The sequence below is a fragment of the Phyllobates terribilis genome, unplaced genomic scaffold (assembly GCF_046119375.1).
Source record: "Phyllobates terribilis strain yellow unplaced genomic scaffold, ASM4611937v1 Scaffold_2__4_contigs__length_985480577, whole genome shotgun sequence".
Classification (NCBI taxonomy): Eukaryota; Metazoa; Chordata; class Amphibia; order Anura; family Dendrobatidae; genus Phyllobates; species Phyllobates terribilis.
In genome coordinates, this window is record NW_027362762.1 from 656,743,588 (window position 1) to 656,766,935 (window position 23,348).

General features: G+C 42.8%; 1 protein-coding gene across 1 annotated transcript; it reads left to right on the forward strand.

Moving 5' to 3' along the window:
* The first annotated feature begins 2,127 nt into the window (after window positions 1-2,127).
* On the forward strand, window positions 2,128-21,522 carry CCND3 (cyclin D3). The gene is made up of 5 exons (XM_073669142.1): window positions 2,128-2,307; window positions 6,795-7,010; window positions 19,924-20,083; window positions 20,578-20,714; window positions 21,427-21,522. Exons 1-5 carry the CDS (start codon window positions 2,128-2,130, stop codon window positions 21,520-21,522), a joined length of 789 nt encoding a protein of 262 aa, XP_073525243.1.
* The last annotated feature ends 1,826 nt before the right edge of the window (window positions 21,523-23,348 follow it).

The following is a 23,348-nucleotide window of genomic DNA, read 5'->3' on the forward strand; positions in this document are numbered from 1 at the left end:
GGAAGACTACAACATTTTTTCCCTCTGCTTGGTCTGAAAAAAATTACCCTTACTGAGTACCACATTTTTTATCTTGATTTCTTTTAGTGTTTCTTAAAGCCCTAAAGTTGTCATTTGAAATTACTTTAGTTTTGTGCCATGTCTGTGATCTGCTTTTTTTCAACAACATTAAACAACTGAATGAACATCCTCCAAGCCTGGTGATTCCATAATTTTTGCCAGGGGTTGTAGAATCTGCCATCATCCGATCGCCTGTGCTACACACAGCAGGGCTTCTGACCTGCTACATGTAACAAAAGTGCTCACCTACTATGAACGCCAACCGCTGGGCGGCGCTCATAACATCCCGGCAATGACAACCGTATGGGTCTCCTGCAGACCTCGGGTTGTCATGCCAACCCATCGGCAACCCACAGTCATGTGACACAGGTACTGATGTGCGGGATTAGTGATGCTCTTCCGGCGCGGCCATGATAAATGTCGCTGTCGGAGTTTGACAGCGGCATTTAACATGTTAACAGTCATGGGTGGATCGCGATTCCACCCACGGCGATTAGGATCTGCTGTACAGATTAGCCGTCATGTGCCCGGAAACATGTAGGCTCATCACCGGAGCCCGCGTGGAGTGTAGGGATACGTCCTTGAACGTATCAGTACGTCCAAGGTCATAAAGGGGTTATTTGGGACTATTTTATTTTTCTCTTATGGGCCTAAGAATTTACAGGCAGGAAATTGCTAACTACCTGCCTGCTCATCCCGGCGCTGATATCTGCTGGCTCAGAGTGGGATCCACGGCTGTCAATCAGCATCCGATCGGTAGTCACGTCACCAGATCAGGGTTGAAGTAGTTACTCTGATGACATGGAGCAGCTGAATCGCCAGCAGGAGCCGTCTGTGATGACTCGGAGTAGGAGCCGGGTAAAGCAACTACTTGCCTGTTAGATCTTAGCCCCATGAGAAAAAAATAGTCCTCGATAACCCCTTTAGGCCACAGCCCCACTATCAGTTTTTGGTCAGTATTTTTTCTCAGGAGTGGGAGCCAAAACCGCGTGAGGAGCAATCAGAGAAAAGTATAATGGAAACACATCACCAATTCTGCATCTATCACCCACTCCTGGTTTTGTCTCCTACTCCTGAGAAAAAATACTGACCGAAGACTGATAATGGGGCCGTGGCCTTAAAGATCTAATGGAGGATACATGGTTTATAGAGAAAAATATATAAGAAAATAAAACATGTCACCACCAGTATAGAGCACAAACCAAAACTATGGGATTTATCAAAATGACTGTAGATAATACAGGAATCAGTTTTTAATGGATTGTCTGGAACGTTACAGTTGATGACCTGTAGTATCCGTAATCCATGAGATGAGTGGGGGGCTGACATCCAGTACCCCCACGGATGGCTGACAACTACATCGGCATCTGCCGGATATAAGCAAAGTGTGGGGCGAAAAATGGGAAATTAGGTGCCGTGACCAATAAAGCAAATGGCGCATCTGTGCTCTGCCTCGTACATGGCTTATAGCATTTTCAGCTGATCGGTGGGCGTCCTGGATGTCAGACCCCCACCGATCTCATATTGATGACCTATCATTAGTCCTGGACAACCCCTTCAAGCTTAAAGAAAATGAAAAAACATGACATTATATGAGACTGTCCATACTCCACAGCAAACATGGACGCCCACCCCTCACCCCTAAGACATCAGGAGCATAATGGCATGGAAGGGGCTGGTATATATTGGCCAGTTCTCGATTGGGTTCCTCTGAGCCCTTACTTACAGGAAATAATATGAGTGCAAGAATCCAAATTATGCCCCATAGCCCAGGGGTGGCAGTGAGCTCATGGGGGGCTGTTGTGATGCTGTCTAAAGTTCACAGTGGGCGTGTATTCTGCTACCGTCCACCACCATACGCTGCTCCGCAGAGATGAGAGCAGATCTCCACGGTCCCTGTCACTGCACCTCCTCATCACTATCACGGATGACACCTAGGACACGCCCACCGCGTATGGGCGCACAGACGGGACACGCCCACCGCGTATGGGCGCGCAGGCGGGACACGCCCACTGTTTACTTGCGGAGTAGCCGTCCCGCTTCTCGCCATTGGTGCGATCGGCTGCGATGGGATCGGTACGTGTGGTCCGCGCCGTCGCCGATATGCATCTGCTCCGGGACCCCAGGATACTGATGAACCTCCTGGTCCATGAACGTAGACAAAGAGCACGAATTGTGGAGAATGACTACTCGCAGCCCGACATCACGCTGGTGATGCGCAATGAGCTCGCACACTGGATGCTGCAGGTAACACGCCCCCTGCCCATGTGCCTGAGAGTGCAATTGCTCTATGTCCAACAACACAAATAGGTTTAGGGGGCACCTAGTTATCAGAGGTCCCCATAGGTGCCCAATAGGGAACCATGTTGTTGTATTAAGCCACCAGCACCACTTGGCTTCATAGGTCCTTGTGTCCCATTGTCACCGGCCTATGTTCCCACTACACAGAGCAGGGTGCATGGTGTAGGAAAGATGGCGGGTTGTAGTAGGGTGCAGTATGGCTGTTACTATAGTGGGATATCAGCCCTACCCCTCTGGGCCTATAGAGAACCTTTAAAAGAGGACCTGTCACCAGCAGGGCTGTATATATCGTTAGTGCCCCCAAGACACCGAGATCTCCCCTTTTACTGGTCATCTCATGGTAGGTCTGGATTTAATTAAAAGGGGCTGTCCTGGATTTAAAGGGTTATCAGTAAAGAGGATAACTTGCTGATCACAGGGGGATCTGCCGATTGGGAACCCCGAGAAGTGGGCTCAGCAGCCATGTCTTGAATGGAGTTGTGATGAGTGCGACTCCATTCCATTCATTGTCTATGCAAGGTCCACAGAGGGCTGAGCGCTGTACTCGGCAGTGCCCCAGACAGTGAATGGAGCAGAGGCCGCGGCTGCTCATCTCCGCTCCATTCAGTACGTGGCTGCAGAGGCCATTCTCGGGGTTCTAAAGCTCCAATCACTAGATCACTGAGGGTCCCAGCGGTCGGACCACCAATGACAAGCAAGTTATAAAAGAAACAATTAAAGGGAACCTGTCTTATGCCCAAACACTATTAACCTGCACACATAGGGTTAACCTGCAGATATAGCGTTACAACACTGTCTGGCCGCCTTTCGTCTACTGAGAGAAATGAACTTTATTCCTCCCAGGAGCTGCCAGCTTTCATTCATAGAGGTGTGCCCCAGTGGTTACAGTCAACGCTCCGTATACAGTGAGTGCCAGCTGTAAGCATGCACCGGAACTTTGATTGACAGCTAGCTCTGCACAGATGCACTGCACCACGAGCTGTCAATCAAAGTGCCAGGGCGTGCCTACAGCTGGCACTCACTGTATACTGAGCGGTAACCACTTCGGGCACTCCTCTATGACTGGCATTCAGTAATGGGGCCGGACAACACTGTAATGCTGTTAACATTTTGACTAACAGTATGTTTGCGTGGGTTTCCCCCAGGTTCTCCAGTTTCCTCCCACACTCCCAAGCCATACTGATAGGTAATTTAGATTGTGACCCCCAATGGGGACAGTGATGATAATGTATGTAAAGCGCTGTGGAATATGGTGGCTTTATATAAGCAAGTAAAATAAATATCTACAGGTTAATAGTGTTTTGGGACATGACAGGTTCCCTTTAAAAAGTTATGATAATTGCAGGTAATGATATATCAAGAGGGTTGTCCAGTCCTAAACTACAAGTCTGCAGTCTCTCTATGTGTCACTATGTGACTGCAGACTTGTGAATCCTCGCATCGCGTGTACTGTGAGAATTCTCCGAGGACGGCTGTCATTTGACAGCAAGTATATGATATGCATACTCCCGGCACCTTTATACTGCATTAGTTATCAGCTGCAGGCATTCACACACACTTTACAAGTACCCTCCGCAGCATTGAAATTGCAGCACTAAAAAGGAAAAGTTGTGGAATTATAGAAATCATAGGATGGACAGACATGTTCCTGATATGCAAATTGTGAAAACATGTAAACATTTTCAAAACATCTTGATTTATTCAGTTTTGAGTATGAGCATCACGTACGTGAAGGAATACACTCACATACAGTGGTGGCCAAAAGTATTGGCACCCCTGCAATTCTGTCAGATAATACTCAGTTTCTTCCTGAAAATGATTGCAATCACAAATTCTTTGGTATTATTCTCTTCATTTAATTTGCTTGCAAGGAAAAAACACAAAAGAGAATGAAGCAAAAATCAAATCATTGATCATTTCACACAAAACTCCAAAAATGGGCCAGACAAAAGTATTGGCACCCTCAGCCTAATACTTGGTTGCACAACCTTTAGCCAAAATAACTGCGAACAATCGCTTCCGGTAACCATCAATGAGTTTCTTACAATGCTCTGCTGGAATTGTAGACCATTCTTCTTTGGCAAACTGCTCCAGGTCCCTGATATTTGAAGGGTGCCTTCTCCAAACTGCCATTTTGAGATCTCTCCGCAGGTGTACTATGGGATTCAGGTCTGGACTCATTGCTGGCCACCTTAGAAGTCTCCAGTGCTTTCTCTCAAACCATTTTATAGTGCTTTTGGAAGTGTGTTTTGGGTCATTGTCCTGCTGGAAGACCCATGACCTCTGAGGGAGACCCAGCTTTCTCACACTGGGCCCTACATTATGCTGCAAAATTTGTTGGTAGTCTTCAGACTTCATAATGCCATGCACACGGTCAAGCAGTCCAGTGCCAGAGGCAGCAAAGCAACCCCAAAACATCAGGGAACCTCCGCCATGTTTGACTGTAGGGACCGTGTTCTTTTCTTTGAATGCCTCTTTTTTTTTCCTGTACACTCTATGTTGATGCTTTTTCCCAAAAAGCTCTACTTTTGTCTCATCTGACCAGAGAACATTCTTCCAAAACGTTTTAGGCTTTCTCAGGTAAGTTTTGGCAAACTCCAGCCTGGCTTTTTTATGTCTCGGGGTAAGAAGTGGGGTCTTCCTGGGTATCCTACCATACAGTCCCTTTTCATTCAGACGCCGACGGATAGTACGGGTTGACACTGTTGTACCCTCGGACTGCAGGGCAGCTTGAACTTGTTTGGATGTTAGTCGAGGTTCTTTATCCACCATCCGCACAATCTTGCGTTGAAATCTCTCGTCAATTTTTCTTTTCCGTCCACATCTAGGGAGGTTAGCCACAGTGCCATGGGCTTTAAACTTCTTGATGACACTGCGCACGGAAGACACAGAAACATTCAGGTCTTTGGAGATGGACTTGTAGCCTTGAGATTGCTCATGCTTCCTCACAATTTGGTTTCTCAAGTCCTCAGACAGTTCTTTGGTCTTCTTTCTTTTCTCCATGCTCAATGTGGTACACACGAGGACACAGGACAGAGGTTGAGTCAACTTTAATCCATGTTAACTGGCTGCAAGTGTGATTTAGTTATTGCCAACACCTGTTAGGTGCCACAGGTAAGTTACAGGTGCTGTTATTACACGAATTAGAGAAGCATCACATGATTTTTCAAACAGTGCCAATACTTTTGTCCACTCCCTTTTTTAGGTTTGGTGTGGAATTATTTCCAATTTGGCTTTAGGACAATTCTTTTTGTGTTTTTTCATTGAAGACAAATTAAATGAAGATAATAATACCAAAGAATTTGTGATTACAATAATTTTCAGGAAGAAACTGAGTATTATCTGACAATACTTTTGGCCACCACTGTACCTTGGAATGGCCTGCCACGCTGAATGCACTTTGGCATGGAAATCATCAAGATCCGCTGCTGGCAGCTCCCTTTGTAATTTTCAACCAATGCCATCCTAGTTGTGCTGGATAGGAGACAATTCTGGAGACACCGCAGGCCATGGTAGAACGATTAGGCCATGCAGGCTGCTCACAGTAGAGCGAGCAAAATGCTGCCTGGCGTTGTTGTGTTAAAAATCAGCTCCTGGGAAACTTTGGAGTCTCATTGATAACATGCCAAGGCTTGTAAGTATGTGTATTTCTGCACATGGCGCTCATACTAAATACTAAAAAAATTGGGAAGTTTTGAAAGCTTAGTTTTTCATTGTCTCATCATTTGCATATCATTAGCATGTCTATCCATCCTGTCATTTCCATAATTCCACAACATTTCTTTCTTGATGCTGCAATTTCAATGTTGTGTAGTATATATCAATAAGCATGTGATAGCTTGCAACTGATGACTAGAGCAGGACAGTCGCGGCCAAAAGTTTCGAGACTGACATCGATTTTGGTTTTCACAAAGTTTGCTGCTTCAGTGTTTTCAGATCTTTAGTTAGATGTTTCTTTGGTTAGTGAAGTACAATTATACATATTTAATACGTTTTTAACTTTTTATTGCCAAATACATCAAGTTTATGTAAAAACACAATACTTACAGTTCTGATCCTCATTGATCAAGAATTCTGGCCTTCACCCTGACAGCTGGATATCGGCTTCTGGGCCAAATCCTGACTGATGTCAACCCATTATTGCTTAAAGGGGTTGTCCACTACTAGAGCGACCCCTTCTTGATTTAAATGTTTGGCCCCCGATGAAATAAAAAAATCTTATACTTAACTCCCGTTTCAGCTGACAATGTTGGAACGGCGCCGGCACAGGAGGGGAATTTAGAAATATGGTCCCTTCCCTCTACAGTTTTTGCTTTGATTTTTTTTTATCCCTGCTTCCCAAGAGGCGTAACTTTGGTTGGACTAGTGTGTGAATTTAGCCTTGTGAAAACGTCCAAATTGTGAATTCTGTTCCCATATCCTTTGTTTTCCAGGTGTGCGAACTCGAGTTTTGTGAAGAGGGGGTCTTCCCTCTTGCTATGAGCTATGTACGATCGTACTTGTCCTTGGTTCCGGTGTGTCGAAGTAACTTGAGGCTGTTAGGCTGCATTTGCCTTCTCATTGCGTCAAAAATAAGGACTGATACTCCATTGTCCGTTTCCAAATTGGAACATTACACCGGCTATACTGTCAGCACTCACCTGATCACGGTATACTTTTATTCTAACAGCTTTATTATGATCATTTGGAAATGTCTGCCTGTTTTTGAATCTCAAATCTTTTCGTTTTTTTAGATATGTGAAAAGTGGATCAAAATTCATTTTTGAAACATAATAAGGAAGCCAAACCTAAAATATCTTTCCATTCCCAATGTGACCTAACATAAGTTTGTGTAAAAGGGTAATGAGGCCAGCGTCCAGATAATTATAAACCTGTTCAAGGTTTATGTCTTTATATTAAGGTTACAAAGCAGAACGATTCCACAAACAATAGAGGTGTCTCCTCCATGGTTCATGCCACATGATGCTATGACTCAGGCTGGGTGCCCACGTAGCGTTTTTCAAGCGTTTATGCTGCGGAATTTCTGCAGCGGAAACGCTTGTGAAACGCTAGGTAATCCGCACTCCATGGTCCCCAAGGGGATTCCGCATGTTCTATGCACATGCTGTGGATTTTTCCGCAGCGTTTATGTCATTTAATTTTGCGGAAGCGCAGCGGAACTCCCGCCATTGACTTGCATTGAAACGCATAGAAACCGCGACTGTACATTTGTACAAGCGGCTTCTATGCGTCTCTATGTGCGGATGGTACCCAGTTCTGGAGGAGAGGAGACTCTCATCCAGACCTGGGTACCATTGTACCTGTAAAAAAAAGAATAAAATAACAAATAAAGTTTATACTCACCTTTCCGAAGACTTTTCTCTGAATGCCGGCATCGCTTGAGGACCTGCGGTGACGTCACAGTCATGTGACCGCAGGCCCTTCACCGCTCTGTCTCTCGATATGCCGGCAGCCGGGAACCAGACAGGAACGAGCGCTGCAGCCACGCCGGGGCCTCGGGGGTGAGTATAGCTTTATTTGCTTTAATTTTTACGGTTCACACTGTATAAATCTATGCCGTTTGCATGGATTTATATAGCGTGACCTAGTTGTCAAGCACTTTCCAAGTGATGCTATCGCCTGGAAAGCGCTTGTCAATCTGCATGCGGAAACGCATGTGAATCCGCATGTGGATCCGCATGTATTCTGCAGGAAAAACGCATGCACAATCTGCATGCGTTTTTTCTGCCAGGGAGATGCAGAAATGCTGCAGAAATTTTCTGCTTCATTTCTGCATCGTGGGCACATAGCCTAAAGGCCACTAATGGCCTGAAACGCGTAGGAGACACCTGAACTGTTTGTAGAATCGGTCTATTTTGTAATTTTAATATGAAGAAACACTGATCGAATGGTTTTATAACTATCCGGATGGCGGCATCATTTCCCTTTTACATAAACTTGGGTTCTGAAATGAGCAATGCCATAATTTGATACCAGCTGAGCTGCCGCATCTGATTTCAAAATAACTTATCAGTGGCACAATAGTCCTCAAAAAACTGTACTTCCCAATGTTTTTTATAGGACCTGGTTTATTTTTGATAAGATATGTTTTAATTAACCGAACTAAATCATGCTAAAAAGTTTGGGTGTTTTATAGTGTAAGGTCAATAAGACTGGCATTTTGTGCGCAAGTCTTTAGGAAGGGTGCGCTAGAGTAAGATGTGCCAAATTCATTGAAAAGTGCATGCCTCTTAATGAATTTAGCGCATCTTACAACTGCTTTGCGCCTTACAACCGCAGCATGTCAATTCTTTCAGCATTTTTTGCTGTGTTTTTTTTTCAGATTTAATTGAATGCATAAAAAAGTGCATAATGTACACAGCATTTTGTCAACACTGCATTTTTCATGTGGAAAAATTCACTGCAAAAAAGGACTATGTGATCCTCCCCTTAAAGAATGTCTACTATCAGGAAAGGTCTATTCTACTCTTAACTGCTGCATCTTACACTCAGTCTTTCTTTATGAAAAATCTAGTTTACAAATATACAAAGAAAAACAAAATAAAAACAGGAAGAGTAGGAGACAGAAATGAAAGCAATATTCACAAGCTGTACCATACATGTAATACCTTGCAGCTGTTCCCATCACAAGGTTGTGGAAGGGGTAACATTTCTCCTTGTGGAGAGTGACATGTTAAGCATGTCAAGGTGAGGAGACTTTTAATCCGCAATGCTCCTCTGGGAAATATGCAGATTGTCACTTCAGAAAGGAAGAGGACTAGAACTCTAGTGCCACCTATAGGAAGTAGCAATCCTAAAAGTCACGAGGCTCGTTAAAGGGTCGATATTGACTTTTAGGATTGCTACTTCCTATAGGTGGCACTAGAGTTCTAGTCCTCTTCCTCTCTGAAGAGAAAATTTGCCAGAGGAGCATTGGGGCTTAAAAGTCTCCTCCCCTTGACATGGGTAACATGTAACATAGTAACATAGTTTTTAAGGTTGAAGGAAGACTAAGTCCATCTAGTTCAACCCATAGCCTAACATGTTGATCCAGAGGAAGGCAAAAAAAAGCCATGTGGCAAACACTAAGCTCCACATTGGGGAAAAAAATTCCTTCCCGACTCCATAAGACAATCAGACTAGTTCCCTGGATCAACGCCCTATCAAGGAATCTAGTATTTATAACCTGTAATATTATACTTTTCAAGAAAGGCATCCATGCCCTTCTTAAATTTTAATAGTGAATCACTCATTACAACATCATGCGGCAGAGAGTTCCATAGTCTCACTGCTCTTACAGTAAAGAATCCGCGTCTGTGATTATGATTAAACCTTCTTTCTTCCAGACGTAGAAGATGCGCCCTTGTCCCGGTCTCAGGCCTCAGAGTAAAAAGATCAGTAAAAAGTTCTTTTTACTGTCCCCCTGTTAACTGAGACCCAGTCTGAGTGTTTTCCATTAATAACCACCCTTTGTTTCCTATCACTGAGCCAATTCTTAACCCACATACATATATTTTACCCTATCCCCATTGTTCTCATTTTATGTATCAACCTTTTGTGTGGAACCGTATCAAAAGCTTTTGAAAAGTCCATATACACAACATCCACTGCATTTCCTTGGTCCAGTCCAGAACTTGCCTCCTCATAAAAACTGATCAAATTAGTTTGACAGGAACGGTCCCTCGTAAACCCATGTTGATATTGGGTCATGAGGTTATTCTTCTTCAGATACTCTAGTATAGCATCTCTTAGGAAACCCTCCAGGATTTTACCCACAGTAGAGGTTAAGCTTACCGGCCTATAATTTCCAAGTTCAGTTTTTGTCCCCTTTTTGAATATTGGCACCACATTCGCTATACGCCAGTCCTGTGGTACAGACCCTGTTATTATGGAATCTTTAAAGATTAAAAATAATGGTCTATCTATGACTTTACTTAATTCCTTCAGTACTCACGGGTGTATCCCATCCGGGCCTGGGGATTTGTCAATTTTAGTGATTTTTAAACGCCACCGTACTTCCTGCTGGGTTAAGCAAGTGACTTTTAATGTAGAATTTTTGTTATCACTAATCATGTTTTCTGTCATGCGATTTTCTTGTGTAAATACGGTTGAAAAAAAATCATTTAGCATATTGGCTTTTTTCTCATCCACTATTTCACCCAGACTATTTTTAAGGGGGCCAACACTATCATTTTTTAGTTTTTTACTATTTATGTAGTTAAAGAATATTTTGGGATTATTTTTACTTTCTCTGGCAATGATTCTCTCTGTCTCAATCTTTGCTGCCTTGATTTGGTTTTTACAGAATTTATTTAATTTTCTTTATTTATTTAATGCCTCATCACTACCTACTTGCTTTAGTTCTCTAAATGCTTTCTTTTTTTCACTTATTGCGCCCCTTACAGCTCTATTTAGCCATAGTGGTTTCCTCCTATTTCTAGCATGTTTATTCCCATAGGGTATATATTGTGCACAGGTCCTATTCAGGATGCTAAGAAATGTCTCCCATTTGCTTTGTATAGCTTTATGTCTCAGGATATCGTCCCAGTTTAGTGCACTAAGATCATTTCTCAACCGTTGGAAATTTGCCTTCCTGAAGTTTAGTGTCCTTGTAACCCCTCTACTACACATCTTATTAAAGGTTACATGAAAACTTATTATTTTGTGATCACTATTACCCAAGTGACCCCCAACTCGTATATTTGACATGCGGTCTGGCCTGTTGATTAATATTAGGTCTAGCAGTGCCCCCCTTCTTGTTGGGTCCTGAACCAGTTGTGAAAGGTAATTGTCTCTCATAGTTTTCAAAAATCTATTACCTTTGCTTGAACTACAGGTTTCTGTTCCCCAGTGTATTTCAGGGTAGTTGAAGTCCCCCATAATAATGACTTCTCCTTGAGTCGCTGCTTCATCTATTTGCTTTACGAGGATATTCTCCGCTGCTTCCATTACTCATAACAAACCCCTATCAGTAATTTATTATTTTTTCTCCCTCCCCTTATCTCCACCCACAGGGACTCTACATTTTCATTAGATTCACATATATCCTCCCGCAAGATGGGTTTTAAGGATGATTTTACATATAAACACCCCCCCCCCTCGCTTGTTTGTACAGTTATTTCTGAACAGACTATAGCCCTGTAAATTAACTGCCCAGTCATGGCTCTCGTCCAGCCTTGTCTCAGATATCCCCACCATGTCATAATTATTTTCCAACAAAAAACATGTGTCACGTAAGGTGAGGGAAAGACTAAGTGCACAGCGACGGGAAGAGGGGGAGGAAGCCCAAATACTAGGGAAAGGGGGAGTGGAGACAGTCACCCTGACTCCTTTAACGTCCCTTACTAGGTTCCGCACCTATCGCCGAGCAGGAAACCTAATCCCTGACTGCCCGTAGCGATAGGCCCTAGGTAGGGAGGGGACGGGGTGAGCACTAGTCAGCCCCCACTGCAACTAAAGACAAACAGGTAAACAGACAAGGGAAACACTTAGCTTGAGAAGACACCAGAGAGATCACGCCAACTATCCTCCAAGGGAACTCCAAGAAGACACTAGCCAACTACTAGTACTTCAAGCCTGGACAGAGGAACATAGAGCTATCGCCCGCGACTCACTGGACAGACTGAAGGTAATTAAACATCCAGCTAGGGTGTGTCAATTAGCAACAGAATGTAGAGGTCACTGCTAGGTCCTAGAAGGATAAGGATATCATTACACTTCAGAGATGAAAAGGTCAAGAAGGTGCCTTCAGAGCCAAGCGCAATGTTCTTCTATAGCTGGATCCAGAACGATTGTCTGACACACCCGTGACAACATGTCACTCTCCGCAAGGAGAAACATTACCCCTTGGATACCGGTCTGACGCCTCTCACCCAGCCAAACCATATCTCACACTTTGCACTGACGACATGCAATGCCCCAAAATGTTGTGTCTGCAAATTGAGATTATGGTCTGGCTTTTATCCTAAGTCATATGACATGGCTCGTTAAAGGGTCGATACTGACTTTTAGGATTGCTACTTTCTATAGGTGGCACTAGAGTTCTAGTCCTCTTTCTCTCTCAAGAGACGATTTGCAATGTTGTGGAAAGAAACATGGAATAGCACAAACATAGAAGAGAACTCTGTTCATTGTCACATTTCTCCCACGAGGTAACAAAAGTTAGAAGTGAGAACTAAAGTGTCAGGACATTTACATATGCTGTGATTTCTCCCTTTTCATATAGTAATTTAAGCAATGAGGTACCAGCTGGGAGTTGGTGAGGGCCAGCTGAACAGGCAGTTTTCATCTCAGGCTAGGTGACCACAACGTCTTTTTCAGGCGGGCAAACCCTCTGCTTAATTTTCTAGAGGAAAATGGTTCAGAAAACAACATCCTTTCTTTTCCCTGAAGCATCTTTTTTTAGCATTTTCTTAGTTGTTTCCTGAGCGCTTTTCAACTTTTTTGACAGCTGGTGATTTTTTTGCGCGTTCTTGTTGAGTCTTTTTTTTTTCTAGTGTTTTCTTGTCTTTTTGTTTATGTCCATTCAATAATGAAGAAATCGCTATCAGTTTTTCAAGCAAAAACGCTCAAGAAGACATCCGGCAGGTATTCCTGGCATCTTCTGAACCTTTCCATTGACTTTCCAAATGCCAGAAGAACATTCCACTCACGTCATTTAAACGCTTGGTGTTTTTGGAAATCTGATGTGATATGCTAATGACCCGCGGCTCCAGCTTTACTAGGATCAGGAGCCGAGTGTCAGTGCTCTGTGCACCGATCCTCTCGCATGAGAGGATCACCGCACAGCTGAGGAGGAGACGGAGAAAGTAATTTCTCCATCTCCTCCATGGCCTGACTCTGTGTATATCGGACTGCACTGGGATGACATCCAAATGCAGTCCGATGTTTTATACATCCCATAGACTTGTATGGGTGCGAGTGAGCCGAGTCTGCTGACAATCGCAGCATGCTGCAATTGTTCTCTCATGCTGACTCAGCAGATCTGAACTGCCCCATAGAATAACTCTTGGGCGAGTGCTATGCAATGTTTTATCACACAGCACTCGGCCGTGTTATATGCTAGTGTGACCCCGGCTTTAAGCCGCAGCTACACTGCCACTTTAGCCACGATATGTGTAGCGCGACTGAAGTTTGCTAAATGTCGCTGCTACCTCACATCGCAATAAAATTGATTTCGCGACTGCTACCAGCAAGTTCAAATACGGGGGTCGCAATGCGACCTCATTCACTTGAATTGCCCTGCAATGTAGCAGTGACTCCTAACAAACGTGATTAGTACCTAGTAACACCCCCTTTTGAAAGTATCACAGCTTGTAAAAGCTTTTTGTAGCCAGCCAAACGTCTTTCAATTCTTGTTTGAGGGATTTTCATTCTTTCTTCCTTGGAAAATTCTTCCAGTTCTGTGAGTTCCCTGGGTCGTCTTGCATGCACTGCTATTTTGAGGTCTAGACACAGATTTTCAGTAATGTTCAGATGTGGTAACTGTGAGGGTATGTGCACACGATGCAGAAATGCTCAGGATTTTTTCCTGAGCGTTTCTGCATCTCTCTGGCAGGAAAAAACGCATGCGGATTGCACATGCGGATTGTACATGCGGTTTCCTGCCAGGGACATGCGGAAATGAAGCGGTCTTCACTTTCATTTCCGCATGCGGGTTGACAAGCGCTTCCCAAGCGATTTTAGCATCACTTGGAAAGTGCTTGTCAACTTCACACTATATAAATCCATGCAACCGGCATGGATTTATATAGTGTGTGATGTCAAAAAATAAAAAATAAATCTATACGTTACCCTCTGATGGCCCCCGGTGTCCTGCTTCATCGGTCCTGGCTGCCGGCAGTGAAGACTGTAGGACCTTCCGACGTCAGCGTCACGTGACCCGTCACATGACTCTGACGTCAGCGAAGGTCCTTCATTCAACCGCGAAGTGCGCGGGAAGCCGGCAGGACGCAGCGCGGGCCGTCAGAAGGTGAGAATATATGTATTTTTTATTTTATTCTTTTTTTTTTAATGGTACCTGGGTCTGGAAGAGAGTCCTCTCATCCATACCCGGGTACCATCCGCACATTAGACCGCATGAAAAGCGCATCAACATATACAGTGATGCGGATTCCATGCGGTCTAATGCAAGTCAATGGCGGCAAAAGAGCAGCGTTTCCGCAAAATTAATTGACATGCTGCAGATTTTTGACCGCAGCGTTTACGCTGCGGAAAAATCCGCATCATGGGCACAGTACATGCGGATTTCAATTGGGGAACATTGCTGCCCTTCTACCATGCGTTTTTCATGCTTCTCCGCGGCGTTTACGCAACTGCAAAAACGCCGCGGAAACGCACGAAAAACGCATCGTGTGAACTCAGCCTGAGGGTCATTGTAAAACCTTCAGCTTGCGCTTTTTGAGGTAGTCTATTGTGGATTTTAACGTGTGTTTAGGATCATTATCCATTTGTAGAAGCCATCCTCTTTTCAACTTCAGCTTTTTTTACAGATGGTGTTATGTTTGCATCAAGAATTTATTGTATCCATTCTTCCCTCTACCCATGAGATATTCCCTGTGCCATTGGCTGCAACACAACCTCAAAGCATGATTGATCCACCCCCATGCTTAATGGTTTGCGAGATGTTCTTTTTCTGAAATTCTGTGCCCTTTTTTCTCCACACATATCTTTGATCATTGTGCTGTGGAATATGATGGCGTTATATAAATAAAAAAATTATTAAAAAAATATATATTATTGTGGCCAAAGAGTTCTATTTTAACCTCATCGGTCCACACGACTTGTTTCCAAAATGCATCAGGCTTGTTTACATATTCTTTTGCTTCTAACGCTGAATTTTAAGGTGAGGATGCAGGAGAGGTTTTCTTCTGATGACTCTTCCATGAAGGCCATATTTGTGCTGGTGTCTGAATAGTAGAACCAAGTACCACAACTCCAGATTCTGCTAAATCTTTCTGATGGTCTCTTGCAGTCAAGCGGGGGTTCTGATTTGCCTCTCTAGCTATCTTATCAGCAGCTCTTACTGAAATTTTGCTTGGTCTTCCAGGCCTTATCTTGACCTCCACTGTTCCTGTTAACTACCATTTGTTAATTACATTTCGAACTGAGGAAAGGGCAACTTAAAAACACTTTGCTCTCTTCTTATAGCATTCTCCTGCTTTGTGGGCCTCCACCATTTTAATTTTCAGAGAGCTAGGTAGCTGCTTAGAAGAACCCATGGCTGATGTTTTTTGGCACACGGTTAGAGGAGGCTGGATTTTTATAAAGCTATGAAATTTGCATAGCCTGGCCTTGCCTAACGATGATAGTGAACAAACCATAACCCTAACAGGCTAATTAAAGTCTGAAGCCTTGGTCAAAGTCTTTTGAGCACACAAATCTCCAAGAGTGCCCAAACTTTTGCATCGGACCATTTTCCTTTTTGTAATTTTTAAAATGAAAAAAAAAAGACACTAACTATCTCTCTATCAAAAAATCATGGAGACAGCACTCTTGTCAAGTGAAAAAATTGGTAGGTTTTAATGGCCCATGAGGCAACATTTCAGTCCAACAGTGGGGACCCTTTTCAAGCAATATTAAGGTGCAAATGCATGGTATATAAAGACAGAAAATCAACATCAGCAATTAACTGCAATATGTTTACAAAATCCACATGACGCACCCCCTGGGCCGTGGGGTACTCGGTGTCGGGCCGGTCATTGCTAGGGGTGATGTCACAGTGGCGGTGACCCGGTCCGTGACCCAGGGCGGTCAGTAAAAAGGGGATTTTATAGTTTTTATGTACAAAGTTCGTGACGCCACATGTGGTATGCAGCTAAAGGGAGCAGCCGCTGCGGAGCAGGTCCTCTGGAGCTGATGTTAGTGCAGCAAAGCTGGTGTGGCTCTCCACAGGAAGAGCTTATCTCCAGGGCAGTGTACATGTTATAGGTGATGCTGGGCGTTGTAGTGCAGGGTTTGATGGCGCAGCAATAATCAGTCCACAACTTAATGGCGGTTTCCTCTTATCTTTACTGGCGATGATTAGGCAAACCGGGACTAGGGTACTGGCTAGAAGTGGAAGTCCGGACAGCCTGGAAGCAAGTAAGGAATCCACCTCACCAGGTGAAGTTGGAGGCCTTCCCTTTCCACTAATCTCTTTGGCCCTGCTGCTTGTAGCTGTGCGGTGGCCCTCGTCCCTGAGTGCAACGTCTTTGTGCTCACCAGTATGGCAGGCAGCTCGGGCCTTACTGATGCGTTGCTCCCACATGGCGGTGCTGGGCCCTGCGGTGCTGCTGAGCCTCCGGGCGTCTGCTGGGGCCAGGAGACCTGCAGTCTCCTGCCCTCCGGTTTCTGCTGCTGGGCCTTCAGTGCCCCACAGCCTCGGACTCCCGTGTCCGGTTCCTCTGTGTTGGTTCCTTCTGGGGTGAACTGCCGCGCAGCTCCACTCCCCAGCTCCTCTCTCGTCGACATCCTCTCTTCAACTCCTCACACTAAGTGTAACTAACCCCGCCTCCAGATCCCAGTTGCTAAGGGGAGGAGCTTCCCTTGCTGGTCTGGAGCCAGGAACGTGTTGCATGTTAGTATACCTGACTAGGGGACCCCTGCTTGCTTCCATGCATGGCATCACCTGTTGTGAGGGGGGCAATGCCACTGTGGCAACCGGTCTCCTGGGGTGCCACACACATTATTCCACATATTCATAATACAAAGTGCATAACCTTGTGTGATATAAAGTGATACAGTGCGAAAAAGTTCATGTAAGTATCCAATTCATCTGGAATATTTCATATTCATACATAATTACTCATAATTAGGAGCTGTGTACATTCATTGGGCATAATGACTCACCCCACGTTTCATTATTAAATATTATTATTAAATAAACGCCAAAACTCGGCATCTATAGCTAGTTACTGCGCATGACAGGAGGAACAGAACAGGATACTCTACCGCTTCGATGTGGAAGCACATGATCAAAATGTCCTGGTAGGAAAGGAAATATTCCAGATGAATTGGATACTTATATGCACTTTTTCCCACTGTATCACTTTATATCACACATGGTTATGCACTTTACTTGATGTATTATGGATATGTGAAATAATGTGGATTTTGTAAACATATTGCAGTTAATTACTGATGTTGATTTTCTGCCTTTATATACCATGCACTTGCACCTTAATATTGCTTGAGAAAGGTCCCCACTGTTGGACTGAAACGTTGCCTCATGGGCCATTGAAACCTACCAATTTTTTCACTTGACAAGAGTGCTGTCTCCATGATTTTTTGATATTGAATTGACTGCTATGTACCTGGGAGGCTTTGCACCGTTTAGACTGGTGCTGCTCTTTATCTTGACTTTTTATTTATCTATCTATCTATGTTATTTGTTTGCCTAAAAAGCAAAGGCAATTTGTCATATTTAGCTTTAGGCCTTTTAGAGATCATTTCATCTTCAACTTGCTTAACTGTTCACAATAGCTTTAATGTTTACCAGGTGTGCCCAAACTTTTACATGCCACTGTATCACTCGTAGCTCTTTGGTGTAATTCTTGTTGCTACATTTATGGATTTAAATCTTTTTTTTTTTTTTTCTATGGATTAAAATACTTTTACCATTATTCATACACTAAGGACTCCATACTGTCACATACAGGTGCATCTCACAAAATTAGAATATCCTCAAAAAGTTAATTTATTTCAGTTCTTCAATACAAAAAAAGTGAAACTCATATATTATATAGAGTCATTACAAACAGAGTGATCTATTTCAAGTATTTATTTCTGTTAATGTTGATGATTATGGCTTACAGCCAATGAAAACACAAAAGTCATTATCTCAGTAAATTAAAATAATTAACAAAAAAACACCTGCAAAGGCTTCCTAAGCGTTTAAAAATGTCCCTTAGTCTGTTTCAGTAGGCTCCACAATCATGGGGAAGACTGCTGACTTGACAGATGTCAAGGAGGCAGTCATTGACACACTCCACAAGGTCCCAGAGTTCCAATTTTCATTTGGAAATCAAGGTCCCAGAGTCTGGAGGAAGAGTGGAGAGGCCACAATCCAAGCTGCTTGAGGTCTAGTGTGAAGTTTCCACAATCACTGATGGTTTGTGGAGCCATGTCATCTGCTGGTGTAGGTCCACTGTGTTTTATCAAGACCAAAGTCAGCGCAGCCGTCTACCAGGAAATTTTAGAGCACTTCTTGCTTCCCTCTGCCGACAAGGTTTTCGGAGATGGAAATTTCAATCTCCAGCAGGACTTGGCACCTGTCCACACTGCCAAAAGTACCAATACCTGGTTTACAAACAACAGTATCACTGTGCTTGATTGACTAGCGGAAGGTGAGGAAAGAGGAAGATGAGAGACACCAGACCCAACAATGCAGACGAGCTGAAGGCTGCTATCAAAGCAACCTGGGCATCCATAACACCTCAGCAGTGCCACAGGCTGATCGCCTCCATGCCACGCCGCATTGATGCAGTAATTGATGCACAAGGAGCCCCGACCAAGTATTGAGGGCATTTACTGAACATACATTTCAGTAGGACAACATTTCGGATTTTAAAATCATTTTTCAAGCTGTTGTTATAAAGTATTCTAATTTACTGAGATAATGACTTTTGTGTTTTCATTGGCTGTAAGCCATAATAATCAACATTAACAGAAATAAACACTTGAAATAGATCACTGTTTGTAATGACTCTATAATATAGGAGTTTCACTTTTTGTATTGAAGAACTGAAATAAATTAACTTTTTGATGATATTCTAATTTAGTGAGATGCACCTGTATGTGTTTGCTGCACTAGGCACTTTAGGGGTTTTTTTTCAATGGGATTAACAATAATCCTACCATTATCTACTGTATGTATTTCTAACTCTCTGTTACTACATATATGTGTTTGCTTCACTAGGCAGTGTATGATTATTCCATGGATTAATAAAAATCCTGCTACTATCTGTGATATTTACATTAAATTGACAACAGCATAATTTTAGGAAAATACACGGATAAGGATTTTATTCCTATGTAAAGTTTTTGATTGCCACTAGTTTTTGTACTGCCCTTTTGCATTTATTTTAATATTGTGTGTTTATAATTGTTAATTAATAAAGATTTTTATTATTTTGACGCGAAAGTCTCCTCTTTTAAATCGGGTTACATAATGGATTTTTTGGAGGTACTTTAAATAAATACTTTCTTGGCCCCTGTATCGATTAATAAATGCATGTGTTATCTATCCATAATATAGTTGATAAATTGATGGTGCTCAAAGTGCCAGGACCTTTCTCTGATCCTGAGGGTCCCATGTGTGAACAGAGTAGTAGTATACATGCTCAACCGCTCTTCCATTTACTTCTATTGGACTGATAGAATAGCTGTACTTTTCAGTACCATAGAAGAGAATGGAGTGGTGGTCAAAATATTCACTACCAGTCGATTCACACAGACTTTTATGTCCCCCAAATCATGGATCAGTGCAAGTTCCAGCGGTCTGATCCCCAGTGATCATAAATTTATTTTCAGATCAGTCTCTTCATGATGTATTTTTTCATTTTTACAATGTGTTGCTAAGGTCAATTACTCCGTCTTCTGTAGGAATGGGAACCCTTCATCATCAGGCATCTGAATTGGGATTTAGCAATTATAATCCCTCATGACTTTATTGACTACATGTTGGAAAGAGTCATTATTTCTGCAGAAATGCGATTATCTGTGCGTGTCAGTGCTGCAGCATATTTGACACTCTGCACTATAGGTACGTATGGCCTCCATAATTGTCTTATGTACTTATCCTTTTTGTAGGACTATAAACATTCGGTGCTAGGTTGACACGAACGTATAAAAAAGCATCGTTCAGTTTCATCCAGAAAACTCGGATGATTATTTTTTTTCTCAATTGTCATCCACATGCAATCCATGTTTTTACAGCAACTATTAATCATTTATAGTTTCCTGTGTTGCAGAATTGCAATGTATCCGTAAAAATCGGATGCTGTACTGTGGTTCTGTATGGCATCCGATATTTTTCACACCCATAGTTATGAACACCAAGCCTCATACGAGTTATGGAAGTGCAGGCTGTACACACAAAATCGTTCATCTGCAGTGCCCCATTGAATAACATTGGTCCGAGTGCTGTCCGTTTTTTCCACAGACTGCACTCGGATAATCAAAAATACGTTCGTGTGAACGATCCCTGACAGTGTGCATCTGACATCAACGTATATTCTTTGTTTTGTCTTTCAACAGAGTGTCCTCTCTTCAAGTACCCACCATCGACATTAGCCGCAGTCTGTATTGGAAAATCCATGTGTGACATGGGTTTGATTTTGACTCCTGTTGGTGATGTGAATATATATCTTTCGGCACTTGCTGAAACCACTGTAGTGAGTAATGACCAACATTAAAATTTACAGAAACACTCTTCCATACTTAAGACTGGTTTTGCTCGGCTGTTGGACTCATATAAAATCCTGATGTAGCTAGCCGCTTTTGAGACTTAAAGGGGTTTTTCCCACGAACAAGAGTTCATTTTAATCAATAGATCTTAGAATAATAATAACTTCCACAATTTGATGTGTTTAAATAAAATGTTCCTGTGCTGAGATAATCTTATAAATGTGCCCCTGCTGTGTACTGTGTAATGGCTGTGTCTGACCGTGCAGGAACATGGTCTGATCATACCACATCTCCTGGGCAGGGGAGGAAGCAAAAGAGTATACAGATATTACAGCAGGGGATCTCAGCTGATTTTTTTCTTTGAACACATCCAATTGTGGAAGTTATTATTATTCCAAGATCTATTGATTAAAATCAACTTTTGTTCGTGGGAAAAGAAGCAGCCACTGCAAGGGAAATGTAGCATTTCATGTCAGCCATTCAAATGGGCACACACCATTAGGACGTCTGTATACTTTAAAGGGAAGCTATCATGAGAAAAATTACCTATTGTTTAATTCAGCTTTTTTCTGAAATGTATTTTTTTTTGTTGTGTTTTTTTTGCATATCACAATGTGTATTAAAATAAAAAAAATAGAAATCGTGCAATTTTCACACTGGCTGCTGGGGCTTTTTTAGACTATTTTCCTGTTGTTTCAGGAAACAACACATGTACATAGCCAGCCACAACAGTTGGATCCTGATAATATCTTTTGTATTGAAGCATTTTATGAGCCTGTACAAAAATCATTGTGAATGGAGGGGAAGCAGGGTCAGTTGTGACATCGCCTATAGTAATTGGTGGATCCGGTGTTATCAGCTGTGCATAGAGGTGTAACTTGTCAATGTAATTTTGCCTCTGATATGAAACTTTTCTTGAAAGAACAGGAAGTACAAGTCTATAAAAAGCCCCAGAGGCCTGTGTGAAACTTGAGAGATTACTACATGCTTTTTAAATAAGTATTGTGATATGAAAAACATACCTTGCCAAAATTAAAAGAAACAAAATACACAACAGAAAAACTTGAGTTAAATAGTAGATAATTTTCGGATGATAACTTCTCTTTAAAGGAAACCTGTCACGTGATTTATGCTGCCAAACCACCTTGCAGTATGAATCAGAGTCTGGCTGTACAACTGCAGCCAGGTATATTTTTCTCTGAAATTCTCCTGTGCTTCATAGGAATTATTGTTAGCAGTTCCGGCAGGGAGCGGTGCCAGACTAGTATCGTCTTTGGCTGTGGTCTGTCTAACAAGCCGTCTAACTATATTTTCTATGAAACATCAGATAAAAACATTGTACAGCCAGGCTCTGATTCATCGTGTCCATGGTTTGGGCAGCATTAATCAAGTGACAGGTTCCCTTTAAAGGGAATCTATATCCAGGTTTTTGTCACCTAATCTGAGACCAGCATAATGTAGGGGCAGAGACCCTGATTCCTGTTACATCACTTACTGGACTTCTTGCTGTAGGTTTGATATAATAACTGGTTTAAAGGCAGAAGATTATCACTGTTTTATCACTAAAGGACATGTAAACCTGCTGCTATGTAGACCTCCATATTCATGAGCTCTGTATAACTCCACCACTGATTGGCAGCTTTCTGGCTATGCACAGTGTACACCGAAAGCTGCCAATCAGTGGTGTGAGCGGGGTTATACAAAGCTCAACATTTAGAGAACTACTGCACATAAGACAGTTGCTGCTTACTTTAGTTTTGATAAAAATCACAGTTTTATCAGTAGTAGATTATCACTAGAGGACTAGTAAACCTGCTGCCATGTGGCCCTCCATATTCATGAGCTCTGTATAACCTGCACCCCACCACTGATTGGCAGATTTCTGTGTACACTGTACATGGGCAGAAAGCTGCCAATAAGTTGTGTGGGTGGGTGTTATACAGAGCTCAGCATTCAGAGAACCAGGGGAGGAGTCCTGAGGAGATAATTTGCATATTCCCACTGCATTTTGGGGTAAGTGAAGAGTCTCCGCGAGCTCAAAGAACACTGGATTTTGGCTGTTGGAGCTGAAAAGAGGACATCGGTAAACCGCGCGCCGGCATTTTGAAGCTTTTTTTTTAAGCTTTTTTCACTGTTTTCAGAACATTAACAATAAGAACATGGAAGAGTCCAGGAGCCATTTGGTGAGCTGCATATCCTGCTACATGTTCACAGACTTGCCAGTGGAAAAGCCAGACTTCACATGCCAGAAATGCAAGCTTGTGTCCCTGTTGGAGGAAAAGTTGCGAAATCTAGAAGAGAGGTTAACTACCTTGAAAATCATTAAGGAAGGTGAAGAGTTCTTAGACAGAGCAGAATTATCTCTTCATGATTCAGAAAGAGAAGAAATTCGAACTGCACCTGACGAAACAGAGGAATGGAAGCATGTGACCCACAGAAGCAGGAGGATCGAGAGGCAGTCAGCACCCATACTGCTCAGGAACCAGTACCAGGCTCTCACGCAGGAGAACCATGAAGAAATACAGCAAAATAAGACTTTGCCAGCAATGAATAACCTTGTAAGCCCTCAGAATCCTCCTGGATGGAGAAAGAAGAATGTTGTGAAGAAAAAACGGAGAGTG

Coding starts and splice junctions, on each gene's coding strand:
- CCND3 (XM_073669142.1), top strand. CDS start 2,128: ATGGGATCGGTACGTGTGGTCCGCGCCGTCGCCGATATGCATCTGCTC. Junction 7,011..19,923: donor TCAGCACTCACCTGATCACG/GTATACTTTTAT, acceptor CGTCTTCTGTAG/GAATGGGAACCCTTCATCAT. Junction 20,715..21,426: donor CACTTGCTGAAACCACTGTA/GTGAGTAATGAC, acceptor CTGTTGTTTCAG/GAAACAACACATGTACATAG.